The 22,960-nt window shown below is 40.4% G+C and overlaps 1 protein-coding gene across 1 annotated transcript in view; it reads right to left on the reverse strand.

Annotated features, from left to right (window-relative positions):
- The window catches only part of LOC141048087 (sodium- and chloride-dependent neutral and basic amino acid transporter B(0+)-like), a 65,690-nt gene that overhangs the window by 23,807 nt on the left and 18,923 nt on the right, over positions 1–22,960 (reverse strand). Inside the window, exons 6-10 of the mRNA XM_073543469.1 lie at positions 20,880–21,012; positions 20,545–20,685; positions 12,593–12,821; positions 2,905–3,030; positions 1,287–1,405 (exon numbers count right to left, since the gene is read on the reverse strand). Of these exons, the coding sequence (XP_073399570.1) occupies positions 1,287–1,405; positions 2,905–3,030; positions 12,593–12,821; positions 20,545–20,685; positions 20,880–21,012 (748 nt within the window). The remainder of the gene's footprint in view (positions 1–1,286; positions 1,406–2,904; positions 3,031–12,592; positions 12,822–20,544; positions 20,686–20,879; positions 21,013–22,960) is intronic.

The following is a 22,960-nucleotide window of genomic DNA, read 5'->3' on the forward strand; positions in this document are numbered from 1 at the left end:
GTATGCAAAAAGCCTTAGTGTACGCCAGGACTAAGAGAAGACTGGGAGACCCTACACCGTCCAATACTGACTGCAGTGACCGGACAGTGTCACTATGCAGGACACAGTCCTTTGACAAGTAGAATGGAATCGGGCAATTATAAATACTGGCACAGAAAAGTGATACGGACTACGGACAGAATGTGGCCGGGCAGCAGTAGGGATGGGAATGGCTTAATTTGGGAGGACATTTTAGGGATTATGTGCTACTGTTATTTAAGAAAGCAGCAGATGTTCCAATCTCCCAGCTTGGTACATGTACAGGCAAATTGCCCTTTAGCTTTCCTTTAATGAGACATTTTACTCTGCCCAGGTGTATATAGCACAGTTTAGGTTCATCTGTAAACATGAAATTGTATTACATTAACCGGTGGCAGGGAAAGCAAGTTTTAGATGGGGACGGGGGAACATCAAACTGAATTTGACCCTTGAGGGTGAAAAGCCTAGCTGTGACTCTGATGGTCTGCAATATGCTACAGTGACAGGTTTATGTTCGTTTTGCTTCTTGTAGGTTTTGTATGCTTTATGGCCAATATGAACATGCTTTTATGTGCTGCATGTATACCAACTCAAACCAAGCTCCATTTTTGTGTTTTTTCAGTGACAGGTTTGTTGTGTAAAGAATGAAGGTAAGCTTTTTTTCCAAAATCGTTCGCCTCCAGAAAGAAGAAAACGTCCTCTCTTCCTAATCCTTTCCGATGTATCATTCGTTGTTCATGAACATAAATCATACCAAAATCTCCCTTTTTATCTGTTTGTTTTTTGGCAATCCCTTAAAGGGAATCAGTCACTAGTCACCTAATCTGAGAGCAGCATAATGTAGACACAGAGGGAAACCACGATTCCAGCGAAATCATTATTTTATCAGCAGGAGATTACCACTAGCACTCAGTATTCAGAGAACTGGTTAATCTGCAGCGGAAACAAACTTTGATTTTATCAAAACTATAGCAAATAGCCCAGTAAGTGATACATTGCTGGAATCTGGGTCTCTGCCACTAGATTATGCTGTTCCCAGATGGGTTAAACAAACTGGTGACAGATTCCCTTTAAGTGGTGTTAAACACCTGTAAGAAATGTCCTACTTACAAATGTCCCAATCTCTCTTCCAAGCAATGTTCGTTCTGACCCAATTGTCAGACTGGCCAGAGAGTGGATCTGTTCAATCTGCATTTAAGGCATCTGATATACATATACAGTATATTCAATGTATATATACAATCAAAAACAGATAAATGAAACAATACCTGTGTAACACAGACCAGTCCTATGAGAAACAGAACACAGCAACAGGCAATGGTCACAGGGATCCGACGTTTCCTCATGAGGTCGGGAAACGCATCTTGTATGGACGTTGTGATAGTTTCTACAGGAGAAGGTATTAATGATATCGGTCAGGGTAGTATAAATTTAAAATTTTTCGAAGAAAAAGCAATATAAATAGATTGAAAAAAAATTGTCCACAAATAAGAAGATAGAAGATCACATTTGCAGGCAGAACATAAAGCTGATATAGCACCCATGGCTCCTACTGAGTTAACTATGAGTTGTACAAACTATTTGATATAAACAGATATATCAGGAAAGTAAAAGGACGAATATTGGGCCTCCCATTAAACATAAGAATGGGGGTCCAATATCCCAGTGTGAATGGAGCAGCAGTAGTAAAGCTTGCTTGTCTTGGATAGGTCTAGAAGAGCAGTTATGCTCTTGTTTGATCGCCGCTACCTTAGGCCACCCTCACACGTCCGTTTTTTATGTCTGTATGCAGTCTGTTTTTAAGGACTGCAAATATGGACACACGTACACCCATATGCATGGCACAAGGATGCCACATGGATGTGACACATGGATACACAGAGAGAAAATGGAAACATGGATGTCCCATAAGTACTGTATATACAAATGGCAGAAGGACACGGACCACTCATCTCACCAGTACTGGATCTTCCAGTACAGGAATCACCAGGATGTGTGAAGGAGGCCTTAGACCAGGGGTCCCCAACCTGTAGCTCGGGAGCCACATGTGACTCGTGGTCCCATGAATTGTGGCTCGTGACTGTCTGCCAGCTTGGTGCATTAGCTCCAGGTCTAGCAAACCGGTATGAAGTGTACATCTCAAAATGGTGAATTTTGTGAGTAGCCTGCACAGAAGAGCAGATCTGGATGCACATATACTGGTCTTAGGGGTTTAGAGATGTTTTAGGTATGGTACGCTGGGGGATGGTACTACTTGTGAAAGGAGGTTATTGAAGCTGGATGTGACAGTGTGTTGGGAGTCCTTGATGGGAGCATACTGAATGGGGGTATTGTGGGAACCCCTGGATCTCAGTGTACTTCTTTGGAGTTATTTATGTGGAAAAGAATTGGTTATGATTATACCTGTAATGGGGATTTTAGTTGACATTACTTTGAAGGGGGTGGGAGCTGGATGTGGCTCGCGTCCCTCTCTCTAAGCTGAATGTGGCTCTCATGTTCAGAAAGGTTGGGGACCACTGCCTTAGACAATGAATGCAATGGTGGCCAACCATTTCACTACTGATCCAATCACATGATGGACACAGCTCTGGTTCTAGTAACCAGTGCTTTCATTAGCTCGACCTCCATTTATCACCTATCCAGTAAATAGATGACAAATGTTCTTCGTGTGATAACTCCCTTTAAGCAAAGCAGAAATTGAGGCCAAAAATAGAATAATATACATTACATTTTATAAAAGTATAGTACATTTTCAGTAGCTCCCCAAAGTCTTCATGCACTAACCCAATGTTACATACAGAAACTCAATCTGCCTGATAATCTTAATTCAGGGGTATTTAACAAACTCATTGACTCTGACCATGTAAAAATGCTTAGTGTTCTCACCTATCATTGCAAATTGAGAGTCCAGGCCCAAAGTAAGAAGCATGACAAAGAACAGGAATGACCAAAGCGGTGAAACTGGAAGTTGACTTAAAGCTTCTGGATATGCAATAAATGCCAAACCAAAACCTAAATCACAATAGAAACAAATATATAAAGTGAATGCATATTAGTAAAAAACACAGAATTTGGAATTGATGTAGAATAGAATAACGTAAAAAATAGATCATTAGGATGGTATTAATGTTGTCTTTTCCTGTAAGTAGAATGATTTTATGGACCACCGGACTAGACTTTTTTTCATCCCCGGGAATGAATTGATTAAGAGCCTGCTGCTTTGATCTTAAACATTTGTGAAAACTTACTATTAGTTTTCTCCATTAATAAGTTTGTATGAGATAGTGGGAAATGTGCAAAGACTGGACATGCTAAGTCCACCAGAACATCTGCCTTGTACATCCCAGCTAACATCACATGCTACCATAGGACATGCAGAAAGGGGTTGTCCATTAGAGGGGTTGCCACCATGGAAAACATCTTATCAATTCAGTACCCCACAGAATATACAGTCATATGTTAAAGTTTGGGCACCCCTATTAATGTTAACCTTTTTTCTTTCTAACAATTTTGGTTTTTGCAACAGCTATCTCAGTTTCATATATCTAATAACTGATGGACTATATTTCTGGATTCAAATGAGGTTTATTGTACTAACAGAAAATGTGCAATCTGCATTTAAACAAAATTTGACCGGTGCAAAAGTATGGGCACCCTTATCATTTTCTTGATTTGAACACTCCTAACTACTTTTTACTGACTTCCTGAAGCACTAAATTGGTTTTGTAACCTCATTGAGCTTTGAACTTCATAGCCAGGTGTATCAAATCATGAGAAAAGGTATTTAAGGTGGCCACTTGCAAGTAGTTCTCCTATTTGATTCTCCTATGAAGAGTGGCATCATGGGCTCCTCAAAACAACTCTCAAATGATCTGAAAACAAAGATTATTCAGCATAGCTTTTCAGGGGAAGGATACAAAAAGTTGTCTCAGAGATTTAACCTGTCAGTTTCCACTGTGAGGAACATAGTAAGGAAATGGAATTACACAGGTACAGTTCTTGTTAAGTCCAGAAGTGGCAGGCCAAGAAAAATATCAGAAAGGCAGAGAAGAAGAATGGTGAGAACAGTCAAGGACAATCCACAGACCGCCTCCAAAGACCTGCAGCATCATCTTGCTGCAGATGGTGTCACTGTGCATCGGTCAACAATACAGCGCACTTTGCTCAAGGAGAAGCTGTATGGGAGAGTGATGCGAAAGAAGCCGTTTCTACAAGCACGCCACAAACAGAGTCGCCTGAGGTATGCAAAAGCACATTTGGACAAGCCAATTACATTTTGGAAGAAGGTCCTGTGGACTGATGAAACAAAGATTGAGTTGTTTGGTCATACAAAAAGGCGTTATGAATGGAGGCTAAAAAACACAGCATTCCAAGAAAAACACTTGCTACCCACAGTAAAATTTGGTGTAGGTTCCATCATGCTTTGGGGCTGTGTGGCCAATGCCGGCACCGGGAATCTTGTTTAAAGTTGAGGGTCGCATGGATTCAACTCAGTATCAGCAGATTCTTGACAATAATGTGCAAGAATCAGTGACGAAGTTGAAGTTACGCAGGGGATGGATATTTCAGCAAGACAATGATCCAAAACACCGCTCCAAATCTACTCAGGCATTCATGCAGAGGAACAATTACAATGTTCTGGAATGGCCATCCCAGTCCCCAGACCTGAATATCATTGAACATCTGTGGGATGATTTGAAGCGGGCTGTCCATGCTCGGCGACCATCAAACTTAACTGAACTGGAATTGTTATGTAAACAGGAATGGTCACAAATACCTTCATCCAGGATCCAGGAACTCATTCATAGCTACAGGAAGCGACTAGAGGCTGTTATTTTTGCAAAAAGAGGATCTACGAAATATTAATGTCACTTTTATGTTGAGGTGGCTATACTTTTGCACCGGTCAAATTTTGTTTAAATGCAGATTGCACATTTTCTGTTAGTACAATAAACCTCATTTGAATCCAGAAATATAACTGAGTCCATCAGTTATTAGATATATGAAACTGAAATAGCTGTTGCAAAAAACAAAATTGTTATAAAGAAAAAAGGTTAACATTAATAGGGGTGCCCAAACTTTAACATATGACTGTAAAACCAATGTATACCTCCCAAAGCGGTGCCGTTTTAGGGAGGTCAGTGCTGCAGTTCTCAGTGGGTGACGTGACATTGGCTGATCGACTGCTGCTCATCAGTATTCTGTCACAGCAGTCAGCATCTGCTGATAGGCTGCAGCAGTCACAAGACATAGCCATGCCGTCATCAGTGGAACGGTGCCGCTGCAGGGGGTGACTATACATTGTTTATTTACTATGGGGCTCTGTCCAGTTGTGGACCATCTCTTTTAAAAAGGCATTTGCTTAAATAAAGAAAATAAATTTCAATACATTTTTACTTTACCAATTTAATTCACATGTTTCTTCATTAAAGGGGTTGTCCAACCAATGGCATTTATCTCCCATTCCCAAGACAGGTAATAAATATCTGATGGAGATCCGACCATTGGGATCACCACTAACCGTGAGAACAAGGTTTTTGTGCCTCGTAATGCACATAGGAGACCACAACTTCATTTACTGGTCATGGATCTATTGGATTGGTTGTGTGCATGAGTGACCACTACTGTTATAAACAGGAAATGGCAATGTGGTTACATATGTTTTCTATTATTCCATTCACACAGGTGACATAGGAACCTCGTCTCTATGATTGGTGGAGGTCCAAATGGTCTTACCCCATAGATCCTACAATTAAGAAGTGATGAACGTCTAGTCGACAGGTGACCGCATGCATCTAAATCCCATACTTGTAGTCATGCACCACCTGTTTCATGGTAAAGGAAAATCTTGATAGTGCACGCAATGGCATGACTTTTGATATCCGGCATTATATGCTCTGAGAATGCTCTATGACTTTCTCTGTGGGATCTGTAATTATTGTGTTACATTTAGCACAACAAACAGAAAGTGTTTATGTGCTAAACATTTTTTTTTTGTAAGTGAAAAATACAATGCTTGATTGAGAGAGCTGTGGTCACGCTTGTGATCAGTAAACAGCAGCAGGGTTGGATCCGGTCACATTACAGACAGAACGTGCTGGAAGTCTTTCCTACACTCACATTTTGACATTCCCTTACACTCAGGACAATGACATTAATGCAGCGGAATTCTCGGCACATCTCATATCTGATCTGTTCACTGATTTGTTAAACTTTACCTTGTATAACTTACAAGTTCAAGGATATTTCAATCGGGGGAAAATTCTCTTACAAAAATGCAGGAAATAAAGTCTATTTTTCAGGAATTGGTTTTCGTGCTACACTAGACGTTTAATTCTCCGGAAAGCTTGCTCGTTTTATGTTAATTAGCAGAAAATGGTCTAAATTGGGCAATTCTGGACATTTGGAATCTTTATTGGTATGGTCACCTTCAGGGGACTTTTTTTTTTTTACCTAAAGGCATGGATTTTGATCTAAACTATATGCTTATTTGCAATTATGCTTCATTAAAAATGTTGTAACATTGGTGTCTTCAGTAAGAGTGAAAGCCCCCCTCTGTTGATTTTTTTTTTACTGCTAGAGTGAATCATAGAATCATAGAATCATAGAATCATAGAATCGTAGAGTTGGAAGGGACCTCCTGGGCCATCTGGTCCAACCCTCTGATCAAAGCAGGATTCGCTAAATCATCCCAGTCAGATGTCTGTCCAGCCTCTGTTTGAAGACTTCCATTGAAGGAGAACTCACCACTTCTCGTGGCAGCCTGTTTCACTCATTGATCACTCTAACTGTCAAAAAGTTTTTTCTAATATCTAATCTGTGTCTCCTCCCATTCAGTTTCATCCCATTGCTTCTAGTCTTTCCTTGTGCAAATGAGAATAAAGTTGATCCTTCTACAATGTGACAGCCCTTTAGATATTTGTAGACTGCAATTAAGTCTCCTCTCAGTCTTCTCTTTTGCAAACTAAACATTCCCAAATCCTGCAACCTTTCCTCATAAGACAGGGTTTGCAGACCGGTCACCATTCTGGTCGCTCTTTTCTGAACTTGCTCCAGTTTGTTGATGTCTTTTTTAAAATGTGGTGCCCAAAACTGGACACAATATTCCAGATGAGGTCTGACCAAAGAGGAGTAGAGGGAAATAATGACTTCACGTAATCTAGACTGTATGCTTCTGTTAATACATCCTAGAACTGCATTTGCCTTTTTTGCTGCTGCATCACACTGTTGACTCATATTCAGTCTGTGATCTATTAGTATACCCAAGTCTTTTTCACATGTGCTGTCACTTAGCCCTATTCCTCCCATTCTATATATGCTTTTTTCATTTTTATTGCCCAGATGTAGTACTTTGCATTTCTCCCTGTTAAAAACCATTCTGTTAGTTACTGCCCACTTCTCCAGTTTATTTAAATCTTTTTGAATCCTCTCTCTCTCTTCTCTAGTATTAGCTATCCCTCCTAGCTTTGTGTCATCAGCAAATTTAATCAGTTTACCCTCAATTCCTTCATCTAAATCGTTGATAAAGATGTTGAACAATACAGGGCCCAGGACAGAGCCCTGTGGTACCCCACTTGAGACATTCTTCCAACTGGATGTGCAGCCATTTACGACCACTCTTTGGGTCCGATCACTAAGCCAGCTATGAATCCACCTAACAGTTGCCTTGTCCATTCCATACTTAGTCATTTTTTCAATAAGGATTGTATGAGATATAGTAGTGGTGCTACTAATCTAAGTTCCCTGCACCTAGAATCATGCTTAAATCTTCTTCTGACCTCGGCGCTGCTCTGGTTGGTCTCCCGCAATTTGTGACCTCCTGGATCGCTCCAGTGTTTGCTGGGCGACCCGGAAGTCACTACTCAACGTACGTCTATAAGACCCAGAACGAGACCAGAATGAGGGTCTCAAAGACTTACATTGAGAGCTTGTGATAGTTACCCCTGACTTGCGGTCAGTCAGAAGCGGTGGTCACAAGATGGCGGCTTGGGACTAGAGCGGCGTTGGGAACAGCTGAAGACGATGGCTGGTAAGTACAGTCATATGTAAAAGTTTGGGCACCCCTATTAATGTTAACCTTTTTTCTTTATAACAATTTTGGTTTTTGCAACAGCTATTTCAGTTTCATATATCTAATAACTGATGGACTCAGTTATATTTCTGGATTCAAATGAGGTTTATTGTGCTAACAGAAAATATGCAATCTGCATTTAAACAAAATTTGACCGGTGCAAAAGTATGGGCACCCTTATCATTTTCTTGATTTGAACACTCCTAACTACTTTTTACTGACTTCCTGAAGCACTAAATTGGTTTTGTAACCTCATTGAGCTTTGAACTTCATAGCCAGGTGTATCAAATCATGAGAAAAGGTATTTAAAGTGGCCACTTGCAAGTAGTTCTCCTATTTGTTTCTCCTATGAAGAGTGGCATCATGGGCTCCTCAAAACAACTCTCAAATGATCTGAAAACAAAGATTATTCAACATAGCTTTTCAGGGGAAGGATACAAAAAGTTGTCTCAGAGATTTAACCTGTCAGTTTCCACTGTGTGGAACATAGTAAGGAAATGGAAGAACACAGGTACAGTTCTTGTTAAGCCCAGAAGTGGCAGGCCAAGAAAAATATCAGAAAGGCAGAGAAGAAGAATGGTGAGAACAGTCAAGGACAATCCACAGACCACCTCCAAAGACCTGCAGCATCATCTTGCTGCAGATGGTGTCACTGTGAATCGGTCAACAATACTGCGCATGCATAACGCCTTTTTGTATTACCAAAGAACTCAATCTTTGTTTCATCAGTCCACAGGACCTTCTTCCAAAATGTAACTGGCTTGTCCAAATGTGCTTTTGCATACCTCAGGCGACTCTGTTTGTGGCGTGCTTGCAGAAACTGCTTCTTTCGCATCACTCTCCCATACAGCTTCTCCTTGTGCAAAGTGCGCTGTATTGTTGACCGATGCACAGTGACACCATCTGCAGCAAGATGATGCTGCAGGTCTTTGGAGGTGGTCTGTGGATTGTCCTTGACTGTTCTCACCATTCTTCTTCTCTGCCTTTCTGATATTTTTCTTGGCCTGCCACTTCTGGGCTTAACAAGAACTGTACCTGTGTTCTTCCATTTCCTTACTATGTTCCTCACAGTGGAAACTGACAGGTTAAATCTCTGAGACAACTTTTTGTATCCTTCCCCTGAAAAGCTATGTTGAATAATCTTTGTTTTCAGATCATTTGAGAGTTGTTTTGAGGAGCCCATGATGCCACTCTTCATAGGAGAATCAAATAGGAGAACTACTTGCAAGTGGCCACCTTAAATACCTTTTCTCATGATTTGATACACCTGGCTATGAAGTTCAAAGCTCAATGAGGTTACAAAACCAATTTAGTGCTTCAGGAAGTCAGTAAAAAGTAGTTAGGAGTGTTCAAATCAAGAAAATGATAAGGGTGCCCATACTTTTGCACCGGTCAAATTTTGTTTAAATGCAGATTGCATATTTTCTGTTAGCACAATAAACCTCATTTGAATCCAGAAATATAACTGAGTCCATCAGTTATTAGATATATGAAACTGAAATAGCTGTTGCAAAAACCAAAATTGTTATAAAGAAAAAAGGTTAACATTAATAGGGGTGCCCAAACTTTTACATATGACTGTATAAGACTAGGGCAGGGACCTTACATTAGTTTCACCACTCCATGGGTGAAATGAAAAAAATTGCTGAAGTGGTGCTTTTACTAAGAATCAGCAATTCAGTTTGTAACTTTTTTTATCCATCTTTTGCAGAACTTTTCTGTGCTGATTTATGACCACATGAATGTTCAGCTCATCATTGATGTGGTCTGTATTCATAAAGCAACCAAGGGGAGCTTAGAAAAAGGCAGACAAAAGAGTCACAAATTCCCAGCCAGAAAGAGCTCTCTTAGTCTTACCGTTACCTAATTCATCTCATCTTGCAGACAAAAATGTGCAGGAAAAGAATCAGACTTAAAATTCAAATGTTGCAAAATTTTTCATGAAACCTGATTACAAAAATTAATTTTAGCCCCAAATGTATGCAATTACGTAAAAAAATGCTCCAAAGATGCCCAAATCCTGCAGATGTATGGACAGATTTTTATCACCGCAGTGCCCCATGGTTACTCAAACAGAAATAAATAGAAGAATGGGTTCTGTTAATGTTGTCATGATATAGACCAAAAGAATGTAAAACCAACTACCAATTTGTAATCAATAGATCATAAAAGCTACCTGAGTACATTAAAGGAGTATTCCCATCTCCAGGATCCTATCCCAATATGTAGTAGATGTAATAATAATAATATTAGCAAATGCTGCCAATTAGAAATGTAATATAGTTTTTCTGATTCGCTATTTTTTTTTCCTCATGTTCAAGCATTGCAGGACCTTATGTATCCATGGTTATGACCATTAGCAACTAGCTGCCTAACTGTCACTATATCAGTGGTCGTAATCATGGATACCTAAGGTCCTGCAATGTCTGCACATGAGATAAAAAAGACATAGCAAATCAGGAAACCTATGCTACATTTCTGATTGGAGTAATTTGTTAATATTATTATTACACCTACTACATATATGGATAGAATCTTGGAGATGAGAATACTCCTTTAAATTAATCTGAAAGCTAAAATGTATCTTATTACCCAAACGCTGTTGTGATTATTTCTTAGTCAATACCATAGTAATAACTGGTCTCAAAATAGCAGACGGTGACTTTTGGATGGAGATTTAAAGATTTGTAGAATATAAACTCAACCTATTGACAAATGGAAATAATTTTATAATGTAATACCAAAGTATAAAAACATTGATGCATTAGTTCTCATTCAGAAGTCCAATGTTTGCGCACGAGTGCTAGCCGTGATTTTCATGGATAGCACTTATACCTGTGATAGACTATGGCGCTATTCACATGTCCAGATTTATCCTCAGACTGTGAAAAATATCGGAAACATGTCCAATTTTGATCTGAGGGTCATATCAAAATCAGCAATACAAGTCAATGGGTTTGTGGAAAAATCAGACAGCTTTCTGATGACGTCCAAGTGCAGACTGTCAGAAAGGTGAAGATGAAGTAATTAAAAAAAAAAAAAAAAAAAAATCGGATGACACTTGTACTAAACTCTGATCATAGTCTTTCTCGTATGTGAAGAAATTGGACATCTGAATGAGACCTTAGAGCTAGGGAGTGATATAATTGGGTTAAAAGTCTACTACAGTGAGGATCTAAACGATTGCAAAATTTGAGCAAAATAAAATTGTTTTCAGTCTCCATTTAGATGGAATATAATGGGTTAAGTTTCTCCCTGTGGTCAGCGCCAAGTTGATACAGGAAGATTTACTGGTCTAGCTTTGCACTGATGAGGGGCAAAAACCTCGAAACGCCTTTCTGCAAATGGAGGTTCTGTTTGACTGTATAACCTGGGTCATGAAGCAAAGGAGGTCAATTTTGACTTTTAGGATTGCTACTTCCAATACTTGACAATAGAGACTTTGATTTATTCCTCTGTAAAGAGGCTATTTACACATTTATATGGATTACTTGATTTTCAGAATATTACATCAAATGATTTGAGCAATCTACCATGCAGCTCACTGAGGCAGCTTTGCCTCTGTAGCATGAAAGAAACACAAGGGCACTGAATCCCAGATGCAGCAATCTAGCTTGGATAAGAGCGGTGTGAGATGGCTTAAAAATATAGAGCCTGCAAGCGCTGAAGGCTCCTTGTCTACGTAACTGGCCACTCTGAAACCACTAGGAGCCTGGTAACCCATGCAATGAGCTGCACACTATAAAATTAAAAAAAATATTCTGTTCTTGATAACAAATGTGATTTTTAATAAAATATAAATTGCAGAGGTTCTTGTTTTTGAAAAATAAGAGTCAATCTGGTCACTAAAGAGTCTATGCATAAGCTTTATGCAATTTTCAATAAAAGTTTTAAAAATTATGAAATGCTTATAATTGTACTTAAGTGACCCTAGAAATGTCTGACTAAAATATCTAAAAGGATGAATAAACAACCATTCTGAAAACCAAAATTTGTGTCATTCTTAAAACTTTTGGTCACATCGGTATATAAAAAGGTAAAATTATAAAGTGAAAATCACAGCAATTACTACAATTACCTAAAGGTTACTGAGCCTAAGGCCGGGGTCACACTTGTAAGTGCAATGCAAGAAACTCTTGCGAGTCTCTCACCTAAATACCCGGCACTGCCGCCAGCGGTTCGGACCGGAGCGCTCAGCTACATAGAAAGACATACAGCCGCACACTCCAGTCCCGGGTGCTGGCGGCAGTGCCAGTTATTGAGGCATGAGAGTTTCTCGCATTGCACTCGCAAGTGTGACCCCTGCCTAAAAGTAGTAATGGATTGAAAGATTTTGTAAAATAAAAACATTTTCGACACATTTTTTGACGAATTTATGGTTTGAGAAGAGATAAGTCACTAACAATAGGATATACAGAATGTTACCGTAGCTGAACTTAGCTCGTAATGTGTTTAATTACCGTATAATATTAAGGAAACGTATTTGTCCTAAATGTCACGTACCTGAATCTACTACTTCCGAGACAGATTTCTCAGACACATGTGCCATGTGACCCAAAATGGAAAATATGGCAAACCCAGCAAACACACTGGTGGCACAGTTGGTCACACAGACTATGATTGCGTCTGAGTAACAATTATTATTAAATTTGTTGTAGGAAGATAGAGCAATAAGTCCACCCCAGGCCGTGGAAAGGGAAAAAAATATCTGGGTAGCAGCGTCTTTCCAAACCTGAAATCGATAAAGTAGTTATCTGTTAGAAACACCAATGATAAGATAAAATTTCATAGTTTTAAGGATGAAAGAAGACAAAAGCCCTTTAAGTTCAACCTATGGCCTAGCATATTGATCTAGAAATATATTACTTATAAAAGAGCACAATATCTTGGTTTAAGAATGTTTAATCAACATCTATGAGTCATCCTAAGAACAACTACGAAAGAATTTAAAGGGATTTCCCCAAACATGATATTTAACAGCTATCCACAAGATAGTAGGCCCAAAGTCCACAGTATAATTGAAGTAGCAATGAGCATGTGCGACCACAACGCCATTACAAAGTGTTAGTGCGACCTCATCAGTTCTGGGCATCAACTGCAGCTAGAAAGGGTACAAATAAACCTCAAAACGGATAAGCGCCATGAAGGATCTTGGTTATCAGGAAAGATTAAAATAATTTATTTAGTCTTGAGAAAAGATGTCTGAGAGGTGACATGATTTAGTCGAACAAGTACATAAATGGCCGTACAAAAAGTATGATCAGAAGCTGTTTTATGTAAAACCCTCTCAAAAATGGGAGGATCTGAATAAAGATAGGTTCAATCTCCAGAAGAGACAAGAATTCTTTATCATTAGAACTATTAATCTGTGGAATGGTCTATCTCGGGAGCTGGTCACAGAGGGAACTATCGATGGTTTCAAAAAGTACTTGGATGGTTTTATAGAAGAAAATAACAAATATTTATGAACATGGGTAAAGTTCTTTTCTGAATGTCTCTTCCATGGGATCAACTATTGGGATCAGGAGGGAATGATTAGCTCTTTTGGGGCAGACCACATCATGGATTGTGGTTGTGCATGTGCCTCTTCCCTATGACTTTTCCCATCCCTCAGTAGAACTTGAAAGACATTTGTCTTTTCTCAACTGTATTAATTATGTGATGATGTAATATTACAAAACCATTGCTGTTTTTTCAGTAACATAAACTACTCTCTCTTAAAATAGACCCGGGGTTTAAGATGTTGGATGTTCAGATATTGTGGTATTCATTGTGCAACACAGTCCATTCTCAGGTGTGGTTTTGCATGACAGGATATGCCAGATCTTAGCATAATTTTGACGTAAACTAGACCTCAATAGTATATAAAGACTTATTGGATTAGCTTCTCATTCTGTAATTATTAATGCTGGCAATTATTTTGTATTATTATTCAAGAGGAAGGAATTTGGAGTCATACAAGTGAATTTTTATCACGCCCAGGCTATTTTTTATATTACATGGATAGCTGCCAAATTAATAATTGGTGCAATCTGCATACTATGAGACAAAAGCATGTGTCAGGTCTTAGTATGACCTCAATATTCAGGGGTGCTGATTAAAAAAATGTGTCCGACATAGGTACATGTTGCAGGTCGGTAAAAGTTTTCTTCAGCCAATTTATATTTCTATCTAGTGGTGACTTATCTGTACTTGAAGATGTTTTAACTTTCATTAAAATTACTTCATTGGTTTAAAAAACTGTCAGGAAAGTGTTCTTTGCAATACTGGGAAAGTTGAGGATCATAAAATACATACAATTGAGGATCGAACAATACCATGCACTTTTAATTGTAGACAAATGGAAAGATGGATCTGAAATTGCGCTGCCAATCTCCCAACAGATGATGAGTCGGAGATTGGCAGATAATGGTTTATCCTGATGAAGAAGTGTTCGAAACGCGTTGGTAAATAAAAACCGCTTCCAATTACCCTTCACTCTCCTTTCATTTTCAGGTGGGACATTGGAAGTGCAATTTCAGATCCATCTTTCCATTTGTCTACATTTTATCTACCTCTCACAAGCTAAAACAGGATTTGTGAGTGTTACAACTAGTGATGAGCGAGTATACTCGTTGCTCGGATGGTGTCCGAGTATTTTGGCGTGCTCAGAGATTTAGTTTGTCACCTCAGCTGTATGATTTGCAACTGCTAGACAGCTTGAATACATGTGTGGTGGAATGCCTGTTTGTTAGGGAATTCCCACATGTATTCAGCCTGTCTACAAGTCGCAAATCATGCAGATGAGACGGCGAAATCTAAATCTCCGAGCACGCCAAAATACTCGGAGACAACCCGAGCATGCTCAGGGAGACCCAAGCAACGATGCTACTCGCCCATCACTAGTCACAACCCCATAAGGTGAGCATATGCTGTTTTTCTGTTTTCTCTCCTTTATACCGGATAAGACCTTATTTGAGCTTCATTGTCTCCCCAGCCTATTTTTATCCATACATTTCTATTGGTGTCGGTTGTACCATGCACCATCTTTTTCTCATAGAACTTTGACAAATTTTCACAAACAGAAAAGAGATGTGCTCCTCACTAAATGCTTTCAAGTGTCAAAAAACAGGATGTAGATTTGATGAAACCAAACTGTACCAGATTTATTACTACATGCACCATGTGCCAATTTATAATCTATAATTAGTCAATTAAGAGTAAGGGCTCATTCAGACATTCAATTTTTTGCACACGAAAAAATTGTAAATGATTATTCTGATCACACTCAGGGTTTGATCAGAAATGCTATGAGTGTCATCCAATTTTCTCGCACGTGGAGAAATTAAAAAAAAAAATTATCCACCTTCTTCATTCTGACAGTTTGTGCAAATCAGACCACACTTGAATGCTTGAACGTTATCCCATTGACTTGCATTGCTGATTTTGATCTGACCCTTGGATTAAAATTGGACATGTCTTCGATATTTTCTGCCAACCACTTGGTCCATCAAAAAAAAATCAGACATGTCAATTGCCACACAGACTATCTATGAAAAACACGAATAGCTCTCGTACGCAAAAATCGGACTTCTAAATGAGCTCTAAGTAAGAGAAAGTGTCTAACTTCTAGTAACCTGTCCTAAGTGCATTACACATGGAGCCCCACTGTGATAAATGTGGCACATCTGGACTATAGGTGATCATACCCATTAAATGGCTTTTGGCTAAACGATGCTTTGGCCAATCTTTCAGCTGAAAGCCACCTCCGCTGACTCTCCCATACACAGGAGTGCTCATGCGGCCAAGCGCTCATGTGCTCTTTCTGTGAATGCCGCCGGTCGACATGTCTCTGGTAGAACAATGCGCTTGGCAGTTCGAAATCGGACATGTGTGATTGACATCTCCGTCAAACATCAGTCAATTGGCACCCCCATGCACATTAGACCGTCGGTCGAACCTGTCTATATTGACAGGTTTGGCTGACATTAGTCAAATGTCTATGGTGTCTTAAATTTGGCCAGATTAATTGTTAGACTGGATTAGTAAAATTGGATAAATATTATTACATTACACTTCAAGCAGAAAATGCCAGGATAGGTATACGGTCTCAGTCACAGTTACAAAACATTTCTGAATGAAGTGAGATGTACAGCTATTAGAGGGTAGAACACGGCATTCAAGAAAGAAGGTTTTGGTGCTCGAGTAAGGTCTGAACCACTTATAATATAATACAAAGAACTTGGCACTCAGTTATCACTTTTGAATAAGATAATTTTATTGTTACACGATCTGAGGATCTAATGTGTGACATTTCGGACATTCCATGTAATCTTCATGAAATATTGGATGGACTGGTGGTATATTGATTTTAGCATATATAGGATGTCAGGTATACAGCACCATTACTCCTGAGGGGTATACCTGCCATCCCACGTGCGTTATGACCAATGAACTACCAATCCATCCGCAATCTGTTTTTTGATGAAGGTCGTGTGAGATGACCCCAATGTCACATGTGTAAGAATAGCATTTAATTTGCAAATGATAATTGAGTGTTAATTAGAGTTGAGCGATACCGTCCGATACTTCAAAGTATCGTATCGGATGGTATCGGCCGATCTTTAAAAAAAGTATCGGTATCGCCGATTCCGATACCGGAAGTCCCATTCAAGTCTATGGGACTTCCGGTATCGGAATAAGAAAAACCCTTTCCTGCCCTTGTACAGCCTCTCTGGGGTCTGTACGGGCCTTTCGGGGGGCTGTGCCGGCCTGCCAGGGGGTCTGTGCAGGCTCCGGTGGTCTGTGCCGGCCTGCCGGTGGTCTGTGCAGGCTCCGGGGGGCTGTGCCGGCCTGCCGGGGGGCTGTGCCGGCCTGCCGGGGGGCTGTGCAGGCTCCGGGGGGCTGTGCCGGCCTGCCGGGGGGCTGTGCCGGCCTGCCGGGGGGCTGTGCAGGCTCCGGGGGTCTGTGCAGGCATCGTCCGATGGGACTACAAGTCCCATCGGGCGATGCCTGCTACCATGACAGTGATTGACACATTAGCCAATGATGGGACAGTAGTAGTCCCATCATCCGGCTAATGTGTTAAATGTAAAAAAAAAAAAAAAAAAATTACATGCTACATACATACAACATGCATACTACATACATGCTACATTCATACTACATACTACATACATGCTACATTCATACTACATAAATACTACATGCAACATACATACTACATATATACTACATGCATGCTACATACATACTGCATGCTACATACATACCACATATATACTACATACATACTACATGCATGCTACATGCATGCTACATGCTACATACATAACACATATATACTACATGCATGCTACATACATACTACATGCTACATACTACATATATACTACATGCATGCTACATACTACATGCTACATACATACTACATATATACTACATGCATGCTACATACATACTGCATGCTACATGCATGCTACATACATACTACATACATACTACATGCTACATACATACTACATATATACTACATACATACTACATACATACTACATGCATGCTACATGCATGCTACATACATACCACATACATAACACATATATACTACATGCATGCTACATACATACTACATGCTACATACATACCATATACATACTACATGCATGCTACATACATACTACATGCATGCTACATACATACTACATGCTACATACATACTACATATATACTACATGCATGCTACATACATACTACATGCACATACATACTACATATATACTACATGCATGCTACATACTACATGCTACATACATACTACATATATACTACATGCATGCTACATACATACTACATGCTACATACATACCACATACATACTACATATATACTACATGCATGCTACATACATACTGCATGCTACATGCATGCTACATACATACTACATACATACTACATGCTACATACATACCACATATATACTACATACATACAATACATTCATACAATACATACATAGACATACAGTACATATAACATAGAGTAACATACTTACCAATACTTGTCACATTGTTCCCCGAAGCCATTGTCTTTTCCGGAATAAATATTAACATAACAAACCACAAAAATACTCACCCACGATCCGAAGCAGTCCACGAGTGTGTCCCACGACGATCTTGGGTAGAGAACTGCAGCATCAGCTGTTGCTGCCGTTCTCTACGGGCTGCAGGAATCCAATGACGGAAGGTAGGTATCCTTCCGCACTGTATTCCTCCGCCACTTAAAAAAAAAAAAAGTCCCTAGTCTCACTTTATGCCATTGCTGTGTGGGAAAGTTTGTGGGGTGGGGATTGTAGACATGGAGTGAAGAGGGAAGAGAATGTGAGCAGGTTGTGGTCAGAGAGAGGAAGAGGTGAGTTAGAGAGGTTAGATAGGGAGCAGAGGCGGGTGAAGATGAGGTCCAGTGTGTGACCATCTTTGTGGGTGGCTGTAGAAGACCATTGAGTGAGGCCGAAGGAGGAAGTGAGAGATAGAAGTTTAGTGGCAGCTGAGAGGGAAGTGTCAATGGGGATGTTGAAGTCGCCCATGATGATAGTAGGGATGTCCACGGAAAGGAAATGAAGTAACCAGGTGGTGAAGTGGTCAAAGAAGGTGGTGGCTGGCCCTGGGGGGCGGTAGATGACAGCCAGTTGGAGGTTGGAGGGGGAGTAGATGCGCACAGAGTGCACCTCAAAGGAAGGGAGGGTAACAGAGGGTGGCAGTGGGATTGGGGTGAAGGAGCAGGTATCTGACAGGAGAAAACCAACTCCTCCACCATGTTTGCTGCTGGGGCGGGGGGTGTGAGAAAGGTGGAAGCCGCCATACGAAAGTGCAGCAGGAGAGGCTGTGTCAGAAGGGGTGAGCCAGGTTTCGGTGATGGCGAGGAAGGAGAGTTTGGTAGTAACAAAAAGATCATGGATGTAGGAAAGCTTGTTGCAGACAGAGCGAGCGTTCCACAGAGCTCCTGTTAGTGGGACTGGGGAAGCGGGGGCTGGGTGAATGGGTATAAGGTTGGAGAGGTTACGGAAGGTTGTGATAGAGCGTGGATGGGAGGTAGAAATGACTGTGGGAATGTGGTGAGGAGGACCAGGATTTGGAGAGATATCACCAGCAGTGAGAAGGAGCAGAGAAAGTGTTAGCAGGTGGGAGCAGGAGAGGGCATGAGGGGGCTGTCTGTGTTTGGAGACAGAGGATTGTATGTTAAGGAACAGTTTTGAGGCGGAGGTGAGGTGGATGGGGAGGATTGAAGAAGAGATGAACAGTTCCTTACTAGGAGTAGGGATTAGGGGAATTAGCAGAAAGTGAAGGATTATTGGGGTGAAAGTGAAAACAAACAGAAACATTGTTTACAGTGACTGTGTCCAGTTACCTTCAGTTCCCTTCTGGTTCAATTCTGGTTTTAATTCTTAAATTAATCTTCACACTTCTAGCACACACTTATAGCAATCACAATGCAGACTGAAGTCTATGCAGACTTGTACTCTGCAATATATGTACAACTAAGTGCATGTAAGTATGTATGTAGTATGTATGTAGCATGCATGTAGTATGTATGTAGTATGTATGTAGTATGTATGTAGCATGCATGTAGTATGTATGTAGTATGTATGTAGTATGTATGTAGCATGTAGCATGCATGTAGTATGTATGTAGCATGTATGTAGTATGTATGTAGCATGTATGTAGTATGTATGTAGCATGTAGTATGTATGTAGCATGCATGTAGTATGTATGTAGTATTTTTTTTTTTTTTTTTTTTTAACATTTAACACATTAGCCGGATGATGGGACTACTACTGTCCCATCATTGGCTAATGTGTCAATCACTGTCATGGTAGCAGGCATCGCCCGATGGGACTTGTAGTCCCATCGGACGATGCTTGCACAGACCCCCGGACATCAGCACAGCCCCCCGGCAGGCCGGCACAGCCCCCCGGCAGGCCGGTACAGACCCCCACAGGGTGCACAGACCACCGGCAGGCCGGCACAGCCCCCCGGCAGGCCGGTACAGACCCCGGGCAGTCCACACAGCCCCCCGGCAGGCCGGCACAGCCCCCCGGCAGGCCGGCAGAGACCCCCGGAAGGCCCGAAATGACGGCGCATCATGATGCGCACACACCGCGCATCATGATGACGTCAGGCCGTCAATCAACTGAACTTCCGATTCCGATGCCGAATTCCGATATTGAAAAAATATCGGAAGTCGGTATCGGAATTCCGATACAGCAAGTATCGGCCGATACTTGCGGTATCGGAATGCTCAACACTAGTGTTAATTCATTTTTTCTTGTAATCTGAAATGTACAATGCTAGGATAAGGCATCCATAGAAGCCTATCACTAGCTATGGCTCAGTAACACAAAATTATAGGGATCCTATAACGAGTAAATTTTGGCTTGTTGGTAATGAAGGAATCAAACAATTAAGTTTTACACTTGCCTCCGCATCCATTAACTTTGTAATGTTTGACTCTGTTCCAATGTAATAATTAATTCCATTAAATGCTCCTTCTAGAGTCGCTCCTCGAACTAACAAGATGATGAGGACTACATAAGGGAAAGTTGCCGTAAAGTACACCACCTGGAATTATATACAATAAGATCCAATCAGAGATGATGGAAACACAGGCATACTATTTATACTGAAAACAATACAAATTAAATGGATTCTATCTGAAGAAGACAATCAAGTGGATTTATCCTGAAGAAGATCATCAACATTTGGTATGAAAAGTATAAACCAAAAAAGGGGCACTGTATAATTTCTGTTGTTACCTTCCCTGATGACTTGATTCCTTTAAATAAAGATGCTCCAACAATTATCCAAGCTAAAAGCAGACACAGAGCCAAGTACCAAACCACTTCCCCGGTTTCATCCATACTACTGGACTGACGGAGGGTTACTTTCCTAAAAAGAAAAAAAGCGTAACAGAAAATATGCTTTGAACAAACGCACCAGTCCATATCTGTCTCTAGTACATTAGGTACATGTGACACTAGAGGCGTACGGTGGATTTGCATTTTTTCTTCTAAAAAGAAGAGAATCTCTTTCAGTGGATGGAAATTATATATCTGTCATTTTCTTTAAACCTGGGGACCTTGTACAGGTTATTATAATTCTACAGTTCACAGCATTTGCTGCTAATGTGTTCATTTTACTCTATCAATATACAGTATATCGCAAGATGATTATTATTACTTTTTTTTTAAGCAAAATATTAAATGTTCTTAATTTATTTTCATAAGCTGTCCAGAAATCAGAAATAACCAGGTTAGCAATCCTGGATGCCTTAAGGATAATCGATTTCTATCCTGAAGTTGAAGGGTGAATTTTGCCAGATCACCTTCGATGTTTTATTTGAAAAAACTTTTAGAACCCAGAATATGAAATAACTTTTTACATATTATAAAAATATAGGGGACAAAGATATAGAAATGACCCAACTTGAGCTCAAGAAGCTCCATGCATGCCATCAATCATCCCACAACCCCTCTAACTGCACAAAGTATAAAGCCATGGGATCTTTCAGCCAAAAGATAGTTCTCTAGAACATTTAACCCCTTAATGTCCAATGACGGACACAGTCCATCATCAGACATCTCCCCTGCTTTGATGAGGGCTCCGGCGCTGAGCCCGCATCAAAGCCGGCACATGTCAGCTGTTATGAACAGCTGACATGTGCCCGCAATAGGCGCGAGCGGAATCGCCGTCCGCCCGCGTATATTAACTAGTTAAATCCCTCTGTCAAAGCTGACAGCGGGCATTTAAATAGCATTTCCGGCCGCCGGGCCGGGAATGACCTCATCGCCGACCCCCGTCATGTGATCGGGGGTCGGTGTCATGTTGCCTGGACAACCAGAGGTCTCTATGAGACCTCTATGGTTGTTCCAGGCATATGGCTTTCAGCGCCACCCGGTTGACGGCGCTGAAAGCACAGGAGTAAATTTGCTACATATGGGCGATCTGCTCATCGCCCATATGTAGCAGAGCCGATCGGGTTGCGCATGCCAAAAGTTAAAAAAAATGTTTAAAAATAAAAAAAATTAAAAAAACCTAAAAGTTCAAATCACCCCCCTTTCGCCCCAATCAAAATAAAGCAGTAAAAAAAAAATCCCACATACACATATTAGGTGTCGCCGCGTTCAGAATCGCCCGATCTATCAATAAAAAAACAGCATTAACCCGATCGCTAAACGGCATAGAGAGAAAAAAATTCAAAACACCAGAATTACGGTTTTTTGATTGGCAAGACATTGCATTAAAATGCAATAACGGGCGATCAAAAGAACGTATCTGCACAAAAGTGGTATCATTAAAAATGCCAGCCTGGCACAGAAAAAAATAAGCCCTCACCTGACCCCAGATCACGAATAATGGAGACGCTACGGGTCTCAGAAAATTGGGAATTTTTTTTTTTTTTTTTTAGCAAACTTTGGAATTTTTTTTCACCACTTAGATAAAAGAGGACATAGACATGTTTGGTGTCTATGAACTCGTAATGACCTGGAGAATCATAATGGCAGGTCAGATTTAGCATCTAGTGAACCTAGCAAAAAAGCCAAACAAAAAACAAATGTGGGATTGCACTTTTTTTGCAATTTTGCCGCACTTGGAATTTTTTCCCCGTTTTCGAGTACACGACATGGTAAAACCAATGGTGTCATTTAAAAGTACAACTCGTCCCGCAAAAAATAAGCCCTCAAATGGCCATATAGACGGAAAAATAAAAAAGTTATGGCTCTGGAAAGAAGGGGAGCGAAAAACGAATACGAAAAATCGAAAAACGCTCCGGTCATTAAGGGGTTAAGGGGGTTCTCCAAAGAAAACACATTATCATTTAGGCACTGGAAAGGTG

This window comes from Dendrobates tinctorius, unplaced genomic scaffold, assembly GCF_039654945.1.
Source record: "Dendrobates tinctorius isolate UK_male_01 unplaced genomic scaffold, ASM3965494v1 ptg000133l, whole genome shotgun sequence".
NCBI classification, from domain to species: domain Eukaryota; kingdom Metazoa; phylum Chordata; class Amphibia; order Anura; family Dendrobatidae; genus Dendrobates; species Dendrobates tinctorius.